This window comes from Simochromis diagramma, unplaced genomic scaffold (genome assembly GCF_900408965.1).
Source record: "Simochromis diagramma unplaced genomic scaffold, fSimDia1.1 OVJJ01000107.1, whole genome shotgun sequence".
NCBI lineage: Eukaryota > Metazoa > Chordata > Actinopteri > Cichliformes > Cichlidae > Simochromis > Simochromis diagramma.
In genome coordinates, this window is record NW_024387209.1 from 452628 (window position 1) to 471548 (window position 18921).

At 38.7% G+C, this 18921-nt stretch overlaps 1 protein-coding gene across 1 annotated transcript; it reads left to right on the top strand.

The window, feature by feature from the left end:
- Nucleotides 1-11446: 11446 nt before the first annotated feature.
- LOC120746052 lies at nt 11447-17991 on the top strand. The gene is made up of 4 exons (XM_040051259.1): nt 11447-12129; nt 12958-13119; nt 13370-13476; nt 15652-17991. The coding sequence occupies exons 1-3, from the start codon at nt 11766-11768 to the stop codon at nt 13447-13449; spliced, it is 606 nt and encodes a 201-aa protein (XP_039907193.1). The 5' UTR covers nt 11447-11765; the 3' UTR covers nt 13450-13476; nt 15652-17991.
- Nucleotides 17992-18921: the final 930 nt, after the last annotated feature.

Below are 18921 nucleotides of genomic sequence, written 5' to 3' on the forward strand. Positions count from 1 at the left end.
ACTGGTTTTTTGTGATCATGGATCTGATCCCGAAGTGGTTCTGGATTGTGAACCAGACCCTGTGAAAACTCTTGTTGTTCTTAAGATTTTTCTCTTGTTTATCTTTGAGTCAGTTTTTGAAACCGACAGATGTCATGTCTGCTCTCAGACAAAGCCTGCTCAAAAAAGGCTGTCAGAACAACTAAAGTGAACAGTCCTGCCTACATGACTTTTTCAAAGAAGGTTGTATCACTGATTTCCCTTTTTGCTGAGCCTTATGTCAGTTCCTTAAAGTAACCTCCCCATCCATCTTATTTCTTTTGTAAAGGGGTTCCTTTATTTATTTGAGTTGGCTTCATTCTCTCTGAAGACTCCAAAATGGATTCAGTTTTCAATCTTCCTCACACTGCAGGAAGTGATCATCATGTGCCGTGGCCAATGAGCACCTTGTACAAAACACCAGCGGTGTTCTCAGGTTTACTTGCAGCTCAAAGTGATGTATGATGTTGGTCGTTAGTGACCTTCTATCGTAATGTGTTAGTTTTATTGCAAACCCTCTTTATTATTTTAAAAGACAAGAACAAACTTTATATCCTGGCTGATACTGACCCCTGGTCCTGCTCATTCTGGGCTCATTCATGTAAGAACTTTTGTGCTCAAAGTTTGTACAATTAGTATAAAGGCCATTGGCAGTTTGAGTGTGGTTTTGATCACTACACATGGGCTGTATCCCAATTCAGGGTCTGCAGCCTTAAAGGCCGCATTTTAAGGCCGATTACATCACAGCGACGAAGGCTGTCCCAATTCAAAGGCTGCTCGAAATGCGGCCCTCAAATGCGTCCTTCATTTCCCTGAATTTTAAGGATGGGTCAGTGTAGACTTCGTGGCCTAACATATCCCAGAATGCATAGTGCGGCAGTGGGTGTGGATAATTTTGCCGAAAAAAAAACGTTGGAAGAGGGGCGGCCGAAAAGTAAACTTAAAAGTAAGTACTGATGATTCTGTCACTTATTTATGTGCAAATGTGTAATAATGAAGAACATTAAAACATTACTGTTGGCCACATGTCGGCAAAGTTATGTGACAACAGTGATGTTTGTACTAACTTGGTTTTAAAGCCTTTACTTTAATATATACGCCGTTCAATAGCTGAGCTTAATCTTACAGAGAATGTAATGATTTTATGGATATTTAAAATAAGCACTGAGAGAAATTTAGTAATGCCAACATATTAAAAGAACAATATTTGTCTCTTATATATAACACAGTTATATATACAGTGTCAAAGGAACCTGTCTTTGGGTGAAGATTTAAGGTGACAGGAAATATAAATAAATGCAGCTTGAATCTTTACTGAAGCTCAGTATTTCAAACAGAGTTCATTCACTGCTGTAATAACTAATACTGATTGAAATAATAACTTTAATATTGGCCATATTATATTTACATTACCAAAGTGAGATGAATTTTGTCTCATGAACAACATCAGCTAATTGTTATTTACTAGCTAATCTTAAATGACCGTTCAGTACAGAAATGAAGCCCAACAATCATGTTTTACTGTCCTGTGGTCTCAACCTCAGATACTTATCAAATCAAAGCTCCTGTACAAACAAACAAATAAATGAACAAAATATGTTCTCCTTCATTTCTGTCAAACAAAGCTGTATGAAACGTTTCCACTGTTAGTATCATGGTTGCTAGGCAACCCGGGCAGCGTGACGGATGATGATGTCCCATTTCACAAGCCTCGCACTTCCAGCCTTAGCGGTCTTTGAGTACGCAGCCTTTGTGGACCGTTAAGGCTGCATACTTTAAGGCTGCAGACCCTGAATTGGGATACAGCCATGTTAACACCAAAAATATGGTGTCTATAGGGATTGACTCCCTTTAGGAGTCGGCCTCAAGTGGCCGTTAGAGAAACTGGAGGTTTTTGGCACTAACTTCATTTTTTTTTTGTTTTTTTTTTTAAAGTTGAATGTCAGCATCGTTCAGTGTTTTTACCTACATTCATGTCCATACTTCCATTAACAAGTTAGATTCTGCTTTTAGTTAAGATAATCTTGTTAAGATGCATTGATCTGATTTTTTTTTACTCATTTAATTTAAAGATTCATTTAAAGCCGGAAATGTCAGGGTCCCTGTGCCTACCCGGTCGGCTCAGTATGGCTGCATATGTTTTGTATTCTTTTTTTATTTTTTCCCTGCTCTCTCCCTTCCCCTCTTTCCCTCCTCCCTCTGCCTGGGCGGAGCTCACCTGTGGGCTCCTGCCCTTGGCCCACGCACCTGTGGCTCATCACGAGTGATCCAGCTCCTTTATAAGATGGCAGCCCTGTGTTTCTCGTCGCTGGACCGTTGCCGACCCTCGTCAGTGTAACCCCAGCTCAATTACTTCTGAAGTGTTTTCACAGCGATTTACCTTACTATCCCTTCGTGTCTCTGTGTACAGATTCCCTGGACCTACCCCTGTGTTACCCGAGTGAGTGGAGTATGAAGAGGAGTGGACGGAGTGTGTGTGTGTGTGACTATCGGCGTCTTTCCCGTTCGTGTGTGGACCCCCAGAGCCCGGCTTTCCCCTCACTTTTGTAAATAATCACCTGGTGTATCATAATAAAGACTCTTGTGCTTTCAAGACCTAGAGCCTGCGCGTGAGTCCGTTCAGTCCTGTTGTGACAGGAAACAAAGCTCTAAAAATAAATAAACAGCATCAGTACAGCATATGAACCATTTAAATGTAATTACATTTACTATTTTTTTCCAAGTAAAGTATGTAATCAAATATTCATATGTAGTGTGAAATAACGCAGAGTGTGTAGTAGTCCTGTGTGTGTGTGTCACTGTGCAGTCATAGAAGACATATTTCACAGTAAAAGAGTTCCACACAGTAAAAGCAGCATTTTACAGATGTTTATAAATTAAAATAAAATAACTGCCCAATTAGTAGAAGTTGGAGGGGATCTGCATAAATTAAACGAAGGTCATTTATTTTTAATTATGAGTCACGGAGAGGCTTCAGAAGCTTTTAGACTTCCCATTTAGGGAAGTCTTTATAACCACAGAGAAGTTTGCATCAAAAACAAAAACAAAAAATGTCTCACTCTGAAACCACATCCTATTTCCCTCTCAGCTCTGAAGGAGGCTACAGGAGAGAAGTTATCTGATGAAGTCTGTTTTAGTCAGCATTGTTGCTGAACTCATTTTATCTCTATTTTTAAGGTGTATTTAGTCACAAAAAACTTAATGATATTTTTTTTTGTTTCTTTGGTGTAATTCTGTTACAACTTTGGTTTAAAATTTAAAACCAAAGACCAATATTATATGAGATGAGAGAACTCAAAGGCCAGAGACATTCACTTAAAACAGAATCATCCCAAATTATCAGGAGTGTTTATTTTACTGCAAATCACATGGACAGACTGTCACTTGACAGCCATGTTATCTAATTAAAAGCACACTTACGGTATGTTTATTTCCCAGTGACTCATTTTTACGCACTTTAAAATTTAACACTCTCCTTAACCAAGACTAAAATGTCAGTGTGATGAAGACAATCTCATTACTACAAGTCCATGAATTGGTCCTCTTCTCTACAATCAATTCCATTTGAAGGGAGCTGTCCTGACACCGGAGGAGATCCAGCAATCATTGTAATAGCAAAAGTCCAAACCATGAATTTTAGTGCAGCAGAAGACTAGTCCAGTTTAAGTTAGCTTACATATCCCAAAAGCCTCACACTTTACTTGGTAACTAGGTTCAAATTCTTGTGTTCACGTGAAGAAAGAAAATTGTGTATAAATCAGATAATACATACAGTCAAACTATAAACATGGGCAATTATTTTTCTTTTACATCTCCCCCATGTTTACAATATTTTTATGAGCTGGTTTATTATAAACATGGAAACCATCACAACTGAAAATAACACAAAGGTTTGAATCACTTCCTCATAAACAGCTGCTGGTTTTCCTGGTGGGGTTGTGGGTCTCTAATAAAAGCCTGACCAAAAAACCAAGACGTTAACTCATCTCTTGAGCATATATAAATTTAGATTAAAACACCTTGTGTAAATATGAGACACATTACCACATAGTAGATGATCAAAATGTACTTGAACACTGACCATTAAAAAAAGAGAGTAGAAAAAAAACACCTAATTTAAAGTGCTCTGTGCTCCTCTTCAAAGATGAGGTGTGAGATGTCCAGAGGAGGAGCGGTGTGTCTTCTGAATACTTGTATTTGCATCTATGTTTTCACCACAGTTTACAAACCTGTGCAGAGAACAAACATCTATTTCTGATGTTTCACATGGAGTATCATTATGATAATGACTATGACTCAGAGACCAGTCGGCAGCTTCTGTCAAAGTCTGCAGTGTCCAAACCTGAAGGCAGCATCTCATCAGCCAGATCATCAACCCCAAGTTTTACTATCAGGTACTTTTGCTTTGAGAAATCTTGAGCACCTCCAGCAGCCCAGCTCACCTGGTTCTAGTTAAAGGGAGGAGATCCAGTAAACAGGTCCAAGCACTCAGAAGAGAACTTCTAAACATATCAGCAGAGCTGGGAGCAGTGTATCGATATAGAAGAAGACTGTCTTGTAACAAATCGGGTCAATCATGTATTGAGTTGACTTAAGTGTAGAATGTTTTGGGGCGACCGAACCACAACCTGTTGTATTGTTTTAATTGCCTCCACTCAGGTCAGAGGTCAATTAAAAAAAATAGATTACACATCTGTAACCACACTGTAAATTTAGACGAGTTACAGATGAGCTTTTAAACTTTCAGTAAACTGTGCCCTGTATCTTACAATAACTACTATAAGGGGGGCGATCGTGGCTCAAGAGTTGGGAGTTCGCCTTGTAATCGGAAGGTTGCCGGACAGTCTCGGTCGTTGTGTCCTTGGGCAAGACACTTCACCCGTTGCCTACTGGTGGTGGTCAGAGGGCCCGGTGGCGCCAGCGTCCGGCAGCCTCGCCTCTGTCAGTGCGCCCCAGGGTGGCTGTGGCTACAATGTAGCTTGCCATCACCAGTGTGTGAATGTGTGTGAATGGGTGGATGACTGAATGTGTAAAGCGCTTTGGGGTCCTTAGGGACTAGTAAAGCGCTATACAAATACAGGCCATTTACTTGATTTAATTAATTCAATTGCTTTTCATCCAAATGATCCAAGTTGGATGGTTTGATGATGGTTGGAACTTTTTGTCCCTGGCTGGAGGTGACGTGGGTCCATAGTCTGTCTGCAAATTATAACACTGTAAAAGTGAAATGCTACAAAATATAAATGATGGATTAGGAAACTGTAGAGCCCATGTGTCAATGTCAAAGCCCGCGGGCCACATCTGGCCTGGTGTACATTTATATCCGGCCCGTGAGATCATTTTATATAGATGTACTATTATTGTTATGCACGGCCCGGCGATATGAGGCGCTAATAATATACAAACTACAGATCCCATAATGCAGCACTGCAGCCTCCTTGCTGAACGCTAGGCTAATTGGGAACATTCCCCGCGTCAATCAAGTCAAACTTCTGTTATTGCGAAGCTAGCCGCTCACAATGGTGGAGAGAAAAGCTGATTCTGAAAACAGAGCCTTTCAGCGCCAGTGGGTGACTGAATATATGTTTACAGACATTGCTGGTAAACCCGTGTGTCTTATTAGTGGAGCTAATGTGGCTGTAATTAAGGAATTTAATTTAAGATGGCACTACGAGACAAAACGTCAGGATAAGCTGAAAAACCTAAATGCAGAGCAGAAACTACAGAAAGTAGAAGAGCTAAAGAAGAATCTGACATTTCAGCAGACTTTTTTCACCAGAGCAAAATCACAAAGTGAAGCTGTTGTGAAAGCAAGTTTTATTGTAGCAGGGGAGCCAAATCAGCCTGGTGTTGTGCCAAAAAAGTGATTGTCTGCCAAAAACTGATTTCCAATATTTCTGTGTATTTTTTATGTGTAATATCTTTACGTATGTTCGTAAATAGACTTCGGTGAACGGGGTTTACAAAGGGGTTATATTGAGAATAAAAAAATTATCCGTTTTTCAAGTATCTTTACAACTCTGTGTTATTGTACTTACATTATAACCAATCCAGTCCTTTATCCCCACTTAAAATATTTTTACTGAACTATTGTAATATTTGCTGCCATTTCTGCTGTCCTCTTGGCCAACTTACTCTTACAAAAGACATTTTTAATGTTAATGACTTTTTTTAACTGCATAAATAAAGGTTATATAAAAGTCACTGCCAAAAACTGATTGCGGCTTCTACCTTGTTACACGAATGTTGTTCGTGGCTCAAGATGACTTTATGTCATCCATAAGGGATGCATTTGACATATGTTTCACATATTATAGCCCAACAAGCTACTTATAGCAGTTTAAATACGAGCAATCAGTCTTTGGCAAATACCGAAAATCACTTTTTGGCACAACACCGGTACCACTCTGAAGAGCTGCATGATGAAGGTGTGCGATGTCTTGTGTCCAGACAACACGCTGATTTTGGCAAATGTGAGCCTGAGGAGAAATACGATTGCTGATCGGGTTTGTGAGATGGCCACTGATTTAAGAACACAGTTGTGTGAAAGAAGCAAAAACTTTATTGCATACTCTCTTGCTGTGGATGAAAATACAGACATGATGGACATTGCACAGCTGGCCATCTTCATCCGTGAAGAGGAAATATTGAACATTAAATTGATGCACGGGACAACGACAGGAAAAGACATTTTTTAAAACGTATGTCAAAGTGTAACCGACATGAAACTGCCCAGGGACAAACTTGTTGGACTTACAACATATGGAGCGCCGGTGTTTTGTGGTGAAAAGAGCGGACTAGTCAGCAGGATGTGAGTAAAGATGCAGGAGGAGAAATGTACCGGTGAGTTATCAGCATATCACTGCATCATACACAGTGTTGGGAAGGTTACTTTTAAAATGTATTCGACAGAATACATGCCCCAAAATGTATTTTGTAATGTAATCCGTTACGTTACTCAATGAGAGTAACGTATTCTGAATACTTTGGATTACTTAATATATTATCATGCTTTTTACAACTACGTGAATGTACTATTGATGTGTGATTTATTACTATTGCTGAAGGTCCGCGGCTCTGAACCGTAGTAAAGGGACCTCTGGCTAATACGTCAGGTTCCGTGTTGGGCTCGTAGCCGAAAAATCGCTTTACTTTGTTGTCTGGGTCAACTTTGCTTGCCAGAGACAGAGAGAGGCATTGAAAGGCTGCTCCAACGGAACTTATTGTTTCGGAGGAAAACACGAACACAGCGTACAGTCAAGTCTTAATAGCTCACTTACAACTGGGCTCGTCAGCAACTCTTCTTGGCTGCAGTGGTTATTATTATATTTACATGCTTCCAGCTAACGTTTTCCACTCTCCTTTTTCTCCCTCCTCGCGCTCACAGACACATAACGTGTATGGCAGTCCATTCTCCCTGTAGCACGGACTACACTGCCCATGATGCTACATTCTTTAGGGCTATGCCTGTAGCATTCTGCCTATTAGCTTAGCACAACAACAACAACAACAAAAAGGCGCTCTCTCTCACCCAGGAAACACAGAGTCGCAGAGACAGCGTCACCCTGTAACCATGGCAACCGTAACGCTGCCGCCTGGAACAACAGAACGTAGCTGTCAAACAAAACCCAAACAGTCCTGACCCGCAACAAAATGAAACAGGAAAGTACCGCCGTGCAATCCATTTATTTCAGCAAAGTAACTGTATTCTAAATACCACCTTTTTAAACGGTAACTGTAACAGAATACAGTTACTCATATTTTGTATTTTAAATACGTAACGGCAGTAGTGATGGGTCGTTCGCGAACGAAATGGCTCTTAGAGCCGGGTCTTTGACGTGAACGACTCGAGCCGGCTCCTTATAACGAGCCGTCACGTGGGTTTTTTTTTCTTTCTCTCACCCTCTCTCTCGCACTTTTTTTCTGCTTCACTCAGCAAGCGAGCCTTGTGCTTTACACTGGGCAGAGGGGGGAGGGGCGGTTATTACACTCAGTAGCACAGGAACAGATCCAGAGGGGGAGAGAGAGAAAGAGAGCCAGGGACAACAACGTCACATTAGAAAGGTATAGTAATCATCCACAACTATTTTCAGTTGCAGATGATAAAGGATTCAGAAAGTGCGGATTCATGCGGGCCCATATGACAGAGAATGTGCATGTTTCTTTTTGTTTTCATATTATAATTTATATTTAATTGTGTTGTGGTTTGCAGTGTTTTGTGTTGTTTCACTTTAAATTTGTAAAAGGAAAAAGCTGAAAATTTAAATAGTTAAAAGTTGAAATGTGACTAGTTGATTTTTGTATTATATGATTTATTTATTACATTTTATTTGGAGTGAATAAATAAAAGTATATTTACGGTGGCCCCTACAGACAAAACACATACAAACTTCAAATCACGAACGAACTCTGAAGCATGTACAAACTCCAAAACATGTACAAACTCCAAAACACGTACAAACTCCAAAACACGTAAAAACACGTACAAACTCCAAAACACGTAAAAACTCCAAAACACGTAAAAACACGTACAAACTCCAAAACACGTAAAAACTCAGAAGCACATAAAAACTCAAAACACGTACAAAAGACAACAGAAGTGCTCCAGGATGCTAGGGGCAGTGTTGAACTTTTGTTACCGAGTGACTACACAAGCCAGCAAGTACCAATGACTGGATTTGTTGTGTGGTAGTAACAGGTAAATGAACATTTTTTTAAAATTATTTGAATATATATGAGTGCCTGTGTATAAATACACAAACAATACACACATGCTTTCAATTGTGTAATTTAAGTGATCTAGTAGCTCTGCTTTGGAAGTTCAGTTCATGCTAGAAATGTGTCTTGGAGTTTGTACGTGTTTTGTCTCTAGGGACCACCGCATATATTTATATATAAACATATATAAATAAAACCACTTTTTTTACGTTAGTAATTCCTTTTGTGCATAATTTTATAATATTGTTAATAATAAATTAATTAAAGCAACAAAACAACCTGAAGAGCCGGTTCGGAGCCGAAAGAGCCGGCTCTTTTTAGTTAGCCGAACCGAAAGAGCCGGATCTCTAAAAAGAGCCGGAAATCCCATCACTAAACGGCAGTACTTGTATTCCGTTACTCCCCAACAGTGATCATACACCAGGAAAGGCTGTGTGGTAAAGTCCTAAAAATGGAGCATGTAATGATCACCGTAACGCAAATTTTATCTGAGCTAAAAGTTTAAATCATCGTCAATTTCAGTCTTTTATGTGGGAAATAGATTCAGAGTTTGCCGACATTCCTTATCATACAGAGGTCTGTTGGCTAAGTTGGGGAAAAATTCTCAATCGAGTTTTTGAGCTCAGCAAGGAAATCTGTCAGTTCATGGACATGGCATGTATGATGCGGTGAAGGCATTTCAAGTGACGCTGTCACAACTGCACCAGTGCAACCTGCCTCACTTTCCCTGTTGCCAAGTAATGTTGAACCAAGTCAGCGGACTTTGCTGAACTGCACCTGTGCAGATTCAGATGGAGCTGCAGTGTAATGATACACTCAAGGGAAAGTACGACACTGAATGGCCCGCACAGTTTATTAGTTCCATTCCTGAAGCAATGCCCCAGCTCCGTCTACATGCGGCTCCAACCTTGTATATGCTTTCATTTATTTTTTCTGGGGTTTTGGCAGCATGTTCATATTTCTAACTTGCATAATTTTGACAGGATATATTTTTATGAAGAGCAAAATATTAAAAATATTTTTTTTAAGTTTATTTAATCTGGAATAATATTCCTGTCTGTTTTTATTCATATTTATGTTTAAAAAACATTGTTTTAGTGTGTTCAATAAATGTTTATCTTGTTTGGCCCCCAACCTAAAGTGTGCCTTGAGTTTTGGCCCCCTGTGCAATTGAGTTTGACACCCCTGCTGTAGAGTGTTACAGCTAGTGATGGGGATAACGGCGTTACAAGTAACGGCGTTACTAATGGCGTTACTTTTTTCAGTAACGAGTAATCTAATAAATTACTATTCCTATCATTACAACGCCGTTACAGTTACTAACAAGAAAATGCGGTCTGTTACTATTTTTCAACAAACAGACAGTTGAAGCTGTGTTCAGTTTACCGCATCTTATATCAGTTGCGCGGAAGTAGCTGTAAGTAATCTGGACGCTACAGCTTTAAGCAGCTGCGCGCGCTCCCGCGGACGGTAATACGATCCCTTTTTGGCGCAACACCTGGAGCTGAGGGGGCAAAACAATCGCATGAGTGCTGCTTTTTGACTGAGTCGTGGTAAGCCAATCACATGACCACTTAAAGACAAAGCAACAAGGTGATATATACCAGTTTTTAAATTGTGTTGATAGGCCACGTAAAACCAGAGTCATGATAAACAATATATACGCGGCGTTTTTTCCCCAATAGTTTCGTCACGTTTACTGTCTAAGAACAGAGCTAGTGCACACACTCTGCTTATGAGCAAAAAAATCCCCCCCAAAAAAACAGGGGAAGTTTTAGGAGTGATGGTGAGAGAGAGAGAGAGAGAGAGAGAAAGACAGCAGAAAAAGAGAGAGCGAGTTTTGAGATGTGAGAGATTTGTGACGTTTAGCGTGTTTGTAGTGTGTAGTTAATGTGTCGTGTTTGTAGTTAGTGTGTAGTGTTGTGGATAGTTTTGTGTTGTGTGTCAGAACAATGAGGCGACTGCTGTGTCCAGGTAGAAACAGGAGTGATACACCTGCTGCTGTTAGACCTGCAGGTATCAGGCTGTGATGTTCTCCTTTATAGTGGACAAAAAGTTTTTTTTGGAGTGGCACAAATAATTTGTGTGGCATCTTATTGAATGCAGAACAGCTGATTGTTCTGTAAATAGTTTGAAATGATTATTTAAAAAATCAAGGTAAAAGGTAAATGGATGCAAATAACTTTGTTGTTTGCAAAACTTGTGCATAGGATTTTAAAATTTATAATTTATATTTGCATTTAAAGTTATGAAATATGATTCATTAAACATGTTTGTGGTTGTTACAGTAAAAAATATCACTTTTTCTACTCTGATTTTATGTTTTTTGTCTGATTTCAGATCAATTGTGTTAATAAAGATATGTCAAAATGAAAACGTAACTGTAAATTCAGACACGTGAGGTTGTGCTGAAAAGGATGATAACAAACAAGGCAAAGTAAATAGTTTTTAAAGGTAAAATATGGAGGGAAAATCAAAAGTAGTTAAAAATGGCCAATTATACCCTGGACCCCAGAGGGTTAAACATTTTTTTAAAGTAACGCAATACTTTAAAAAAAAAAACAATTTCCTTCCGGGTCAACCTTCAGGATCAATAAAGTTTTATTGAATTGAATTGAATAGTTACTTTTCAAGTAATTAATTACTTTTAGAATATTGTAACTCAGTTACTAACTCAGTTACTTTTTTGAAGAAATAACTAGTAGTTCTAATTAATTACTTTTTCAAAGTAACTTCCCCAACACTGGTTACAGCCAAACAAAAACAGCTCTTTACTACCGCAGGACCGTGATTAAAATTCATCAATTATCAACAGAAAGCAGCTGGAAGTGTATGAACGAAAGAGTATGAACTCAATCTGCAGATTGGACATGAACAAGTTTTACTTCCTGTAAGTTTCTTGGTATTTGTGGTTTCTTATTAGACGTCACATCAGCTAAAGGGAGCCATGTGAAACAGGAAGTGTAGAACATTTTATCGTCAGTCCCATCAGAGCTGAGCTGCTTTCAGACAACTCCGTCTTGTTGTGGATGCTGAAGCTGATCATGGTTCTCCTGTGGATGATCCTGTTGGTGCTTCTGCTCTGTGCAGAGGCCGAGAACGTGACCGAGGTCAGAGGAGAGCTGGGGACTAATGTCACTCTAACCTGCTCCAATCAGACAGCAGACCCATACTGGTACATGGAGATCCACAGTCAGTTCAGAGCAGGTATCGGCCGCAGTTTTTCTTCAGCAGGCTCTACCTACTACTCTCCTGGTTTTGAAACCAAATTTTCAATCCTGGGAAACAAACTTGTGATTAAAAACTATACAGCAGAGGACTGCAGGCTTTACTTCTGTGGCATCAAGAGAGGAGGCAGCATTCAGTTTTTGGAGACTTTCTTCCTCGTCTCAGGTAAGTAAAAGTTTTTAATTTTGGAAAATTGCTCTAAAAAGTGTGATGCATGTCTTGGTTAAGTTTGCTAAGAACTGGAAAGATTCAAAGCTACAAAATGTAAAAACCAAGGTGGGAAATAAAGGAAAAGGTTTCTTGTGGTAAACATACAAAGTTTCCAAGAAAAAAACAGCTCATCAGAATCTGCTCACTCCAAAAACATGCCATAAAAACCTCCTGACAGCATCAGGGCCTGAACTCAACTTTGAAAAATTAATGACTGTAAAGTTCTCCGTCATATTTATAATAATGTTTTGCACCATCTCAGTGTTAGAAATTGCCTCGGGTTATATGAGCGGTAAGATATTCCAGCACCTGTGAGCAGTTACATGTATGTCCTAAAATCAGGAAAGAAATAATAAGAAATTCTCTATCATATAACCAAAAGAATCAACATATAGTCGTGTTCTTCATCCTGTTTAAAATTCACTTCAGATAACATGTGGAGAGAGGCATTTACATCATTTACATAAACATATCATGGCAGAAAATAATTATACACCAACTAAAACGATACACAATGTGCTGGAGATTTTTGATCCTAATTTGATCATTTCTGATGAAGCTAACTGTCTCATAAGATTTATTCTCATCAAATCTGAGCTTTGGTAGATTTACACTTTTCATGTTACTTTTCAATTCATCGCTTTTTTCTTGTCAAAACTCAGCAAAATCTTTCATCATGCTTTAAATGTCTGATGTTAAACATTTTTGTTTATGTGATGTTAAACTTGAAATCAGCTATAAGATTTTTCTGTTGCTTTTTGTGTTATTTCATTGATTTTAAAGAGTCAGATCATCATCAGGAGAACAGCTCCACATCAGATCATCATCAGGAGAACAGCTCCACATCAGATCATCATCAGGAGAACAGCTCCACATCAGATCATCAGGTTATCATCGTGTACCGCTCAGCCTTCGTCATTACTGCCCTCTTCCTCCTTATGCTGGGTGAGTCTTTTATTTATTGGATTAACATTATTAGAGTTAAAAGCTGCTAATACACAAGTGAAACACATTCATCTCTGATAAAGTTTCATAGCACTGAGCAATCAGAAAGAAGGTTCAACTTAATGACACATGTTGGACAAATGCAGGAAGAAAAACAGGAAGAATGCATTAAATTTAGTTTAAGTGTTTATGAGTCACTAAGTGATGATGTTAGTTTGATAGTGAACTGATCCAGTTGCTCTTTCGGCAGCTGTGGTTTTTGCATCTCTGTGGTTGAAGAGGAAATCTCAGAGAGACCAGGCGGATGAACATCAACCTGTGACCAAGTAGAATACAGAGACTCTGCAGAGCTCCCAGGTAAACAAACCACAGAACTACTGACACCAGTTACAGCTGTCTACAGTACACATTCGATACTAGTGATGTGTCGGTCGTGAACGAAATGGCTCTTAGAGCCGGATGTTTGACGTGAATGACGCGAGTCGGCTCCTTATCGCGAGCCATGGGTTTTTTTTTCTTTCTCTCACCCTCTCTCGCACTTTTTTTTCCGCTTCACTCTGCACGCGAGCCTTGTGCTTTACGCTGGGCAGAGGGGGGAGGGGCGGTAGTTACACTCAGTAGCACAGGAACAGAGCAGGAGTGAGAGACAGAGAAAGAGAGCCAGGGACAACAACGTCACATTAGAAAGGTACAGTAATCATCCACAACTATATTCAGTTGCGGATGATAAAGGATTCAGAAAGTTTATTCATGCAGGTCCATATAACAGAGAATATGCATCTTCTGTTTGTTTTCATATTTTAATTTATATTTAATTGTGTTGTGGTTTGCAGTGTCTACAGTTTTGTGTTGTTTCATTTTAAATTTGTTTAAAAGGAAAAAGCTGAAAATTTAAATAGGTAAAGTTTGAACTGTGACTAGTTGGTTTTTGTATTATATGATTTATTTATTACATTTTATGTGGAGTGAATAAATAAAAGTATATTTACGGTGGCCCCTAGAGACAAAGCACATACAAACTTCAAAACACGTACAAACCCTGAAGCATGTACAAAACACAACATAAGTGCTCCAGGATGCTAGGGACAGTGTTGAGCTTTTGTTACCTGGTGGCTACACAAGCCAGCAAGTACCAACGACCGGATTTGGTGTGTGGTAGTAACAGGTCAATGAACTTTTTTTTAAATTATTTGAATATATATGAGTGCTTGTATATAAATACACAAACAATACACACATGCTTTCAATTGTGTAATTTAAGTGATCTAGGTAGCTCTGTTTTGGAAGTTCAGTTAATGCTAGAAATGTGTTTTGGAGTTTGTATGTGTTTTGTCTCTTGGGGCCACCACATATATTTGTATATAAACATTAGGGGTGCAACGATACACAAAATTCACGGTTCGGTTCGGTTCGATACTTTGGTGTCACGGTTCGATATTTTTTTGATACAAAAAAAATGTTCATGCCTTTTTAATTTGTCATTTATTAAAATTATAAATATCAGGGCTCGCAAAATTTCAAAATCCCTGGTAGCCCTTCGGGCAGGGACTCTTCAGTTTTTGTAGCCCAAAATAAATTTAAGTAGCCCAAATAAAAAAGAGAGCAATTTTTTGATTGATGTTTTGTTTCCTGTTTTGTTTCCTTTACAATATTATACATTAAAGTATAATATTGTAACGGAAACAAAACATTAATCAAAAAATTGTTGAAAAATAAATTACAACATTGTATAAAAATTACAATCATCAACTCAAATACTTGGTTCTAATTGAACAGAAATTTCTATGAACTTGTAAGAACTGTGTAGAACATGAATCAGTCTGTGTCAGATCCTGAATTTGAAATTTCCACTGAAGTCAGGGGTAAGAGGCAAGTGGAACCAAGATCGAGGCCATTTGCTTTTTGAAGTTTGCAAAGACTGCTAAATTGTGCCAGTGGTAGTTCGCTCTTTGCAACATAGTACGCTGTTTTAAACTGATTTTCAGGTTTATTTTTAGTATGTTATTTGCAATTGGTGTTTGTTCTGGGAAAGATATTGCAGACTGAGCAATAATGCATTTCTTGCATTTCTCATGGGTTCTAATGGGGGCCTTTCTTAAAATGACTGGTCCCAGTAACAAAGGCGCTCGTCGACTCAGAAATCGAGGGAAAACCAACAACACACCCGGCAGAACATTATGTTATTTACACGGGTGCACATAAGTGGTCAAAATAAAAGTTAGTAAATAAATACTAACTTTTATTATTATTATTATTATTTTATTATTGTTAGTAAATAAAAATTAGTGTCAAAATAAAAGACGCGCAACAGATAAGAAGTTGCAACCAATCAGACATCATGTTATAACCACAAGTCCCCCCTGCTTGATATTAGGGAGAATACAGGTTTATGGTTCCATGTTTCATTCTGAGAACCTGTGTCTGTCTGTTACACATAATCAAAGGTTCTATTGTTGCTCATTTTAATTTTCTACTAATACTAACAGTGCTATATATTGCTAGTGTATTGAGTACTTGTGCTCTGTATTTCAGGATGAGGAAAAACACTCCCACCCCCAAGAATGTCACTGAAAGAATATTGAAGATGTGTCTGCGCTGTGTCTGTTTGTCCAAGTATTCCAAAAAATCATCAACAGGCACTGTTGCTGTCGGTGCTGTTTGGACTTCTCTGACTGCTGTCAGTCTTTAATTACTGTAAACAATATGGCAGCAGTGTTTGTAGTAATTACAACTGATTGAGTGAAGCATTTTTAGAAAACTGTAGAAAATTTTCAGGATTAGTTTTTTTTAAATATTAATGCATGATATTGGAATTTTGGGAGCTAATATCTTTGTTTATCATCCAGTTATTGGCACCTTTGAGGATTTCCTATTTCCTTTTTCTAGTTCTCAGAATTACTTTCTCATATGACATGTTTCACTTCTTTAACACATGTTCTTCCATCTTGGTTAGTTTTATCTAACAAGGCTCTAACACTTTGGTGAGTGATGTTGCAATGCATTTTTCCATAAATAATGTGCAGTGTCACATGTTAAAGGTATATTGTCACATGACCAGAACGGTTTACTTCTTGACTGCACTTTGAGAAGAAGATAGCTGCCTGAAAGCTCCCAAAGAAAAGGATAGTAAAGTATGTTTAAAATAAACAGAGGACAAATATTTGTGGTAAACATGATCTTTATGGTGACTAGTAATGTTATCCACCTTTACAATTACTCAAACATGTTTGGTGTGTCACAGTAAAATATGTTAACAGTCAGGATAACACACGGTATCAAGGTGTGTGCATATTTTTATTTGTTGTTTATTTTTCATTTCTAATAAAAGATATTCTATCTAGTCAGTGTAGGTTAGAAACCATATACAGAGGTAGGCTTCAGAACAAAGTGTTTGATTGGTTTGTGTACAACTCTTTTGAACTACAATCAATCCTACACTTTCATTATCATAACATAACTGAATAACTGAATGATCTGGAGGTTTGCCTTATCCAGTGAGCACATGCATCATATGGAGCCATATGGGGGATGCCACACATTCCTCCAGTCACTGGGTTATGTCAGGGGCCGAGTGTAGTTCTTTGGTTTGAAGGTCAAGGTGAGGTGCCTCAAAGTTTGAAATTCCACCACAAAAACTCTTTTTACTTCCCTTGCCGTCCTGGATAAGATGCTGAAGAGAGGATGTGGGAGTTGTGGAATAATGAGGGAAAATCATCCATTTGATGTTCTCTTCAAACCAAAGACTGAATTCATGCGGTTACCCAGAGGATCTTCTAACACAGAGAGAAACTGCTGGTCTGCTGGAAGGACAGCGATATTGTCACTATTTTCAACAAATGTGGAGAAGTATACTAAAACAGTTGTCAAGCAATACAATAAAGATCAACATGCCTTTGATCAAGTCTGTGAACCTTAATGCATCAAACAATATACTGAGCACATCATGATTCGGTCCAAGGAGTGACAGTGGCCCATCTTTGCACGGTCTCTCATCAGTGTACTTGTAAATAGCTACTACTTCTACAGAGATGTTATGGGAAGATATGCTCACCTGCAAAGGTCTGGCACAAACCACTGAGCCATGGAAGGAGATCCCTACTAGCTACTGTTCAAGATCAGGCAGGTTATGACCAAAATTCTCACTGGCTAATAAACACAGGGAATCAATTTCTGAGATCTCATCTATGTGAGGAATACACCATCTATGCATGTGAGAAATGCGAGGCTTCAATGTACATTGAGTGCTTCAAAACATACTGTGAAAAAGTAAAAGGGAAGGAAACAGAGAATGTCAAGGGCTGAAAAATTGAAATTGAAAACACACATTGCAACCTCTTCTGCTTTTTGCGAGATTGAATACAGCTTCATCCACAAAGATGCATTCATGAGGCCTAACCATTGAGTCAAGCTCAAAGATTCTCTGTACACAACAAACTAATTTTAGTTCAGTAAATGAAATAGTATAATGTATACATGCGCTATGTATACAAGTATACTTATAACTAAATGGTATTTTGTTTAGAATTGAAAGACAGCCACATGAGGTTGGAAGAACACGCATACCAGCTATCTCACAGTGTTTTGTATTTATTTCTGTAGTGTGTAATCGTTGCTAAGTTGTGTTTGCACATTGGCTGGTTTTGGGTGGTTTTTGACAGTAGTGCTTGATTTTGAGAAAAGTTAAAATGGTTTTGGGTCAAATGTTTGGTTTTGTAAGACAAGTCGAAGATTTTGTGTGTTTAGCTTGAATTTTAAAGTTTGTGTTTAGTGTTTTGAGACAAAGAGATTTTAGGAAATGTGTTTTAGCAATTCAGAAAAACTGTAATAAAATCTTGATTACGCCAAAAGGTGTTTTAAGCATGCAGTAGTCCAGTCCCTCTTACAGTTTTTTCTGATTGCTTAAGCACATTTTTTGTAACTATTGGCTAATTTTGCAAAACTCTTCACACAAATAAGAAAACCTGTCACCCAATCATCAAAACATTGTAGTTCTCTCGCAAAAGCAAACACAGCTAGATTAACTCTTCACACCTTCGTAAAAATGGTGTTTCCGTATCAAACAGTACACACAAGCCATCATCTACTAAGCACACAATGCGCCAACTGCACACTGATGGTATGAATACAAAACACATCTGGCTTTTGCTTTCTCTGTGCACAAGGTAGGCTATGTCAGTTTGAGCTCATACTTCTGTCATAGATCCATAAGCATAGAGGGATCCAAACTTCAAGTACTGGTGTTTATTCAAACACATCAAAACAAACACAAGTGTTTATTTCCAAGTATAGGATTATTTGCAATCGCCATAATGACTAAATGGGTTACTTGGTCTGCAGTGAACATGCTTCCTCTGCCCCCAGCATCTGGTCATCTAGCAATTCTGTAAAGTAACAATTTCAGTATTTTTACATCAATGGTATTGGTGTGTTTCTCATTGGCATATGGCAGTGCTACAAATCTTTGTGCGAAGTGACTGTACTAACCGATTCCCATTTCAAGATGTCCTTATGATGCTTGCTACAGTGTAGCGGCTCGAGTTAGGCTGGACCTGTTGGCCAGCTACCCTCAGGGTCATTCCACGGTTGATTACATGGTCCACTATTGTAGCTCTGATGTCATCAGCAATTCTATTTCTTACTCTTCCTACCCTTCCTGTCCCCCCTCCTCGTCTTCCTCTTGCTCCTCCTTGTCCTTGTCGTCCTCTTCATCCTACTTCTTCACCTCCTCGGCCTCCTCTACTTCTCACTCTTTCTGCTCCCTCCATTGTACTCCGCACACACAGCTTACCTGTATTACAGTTT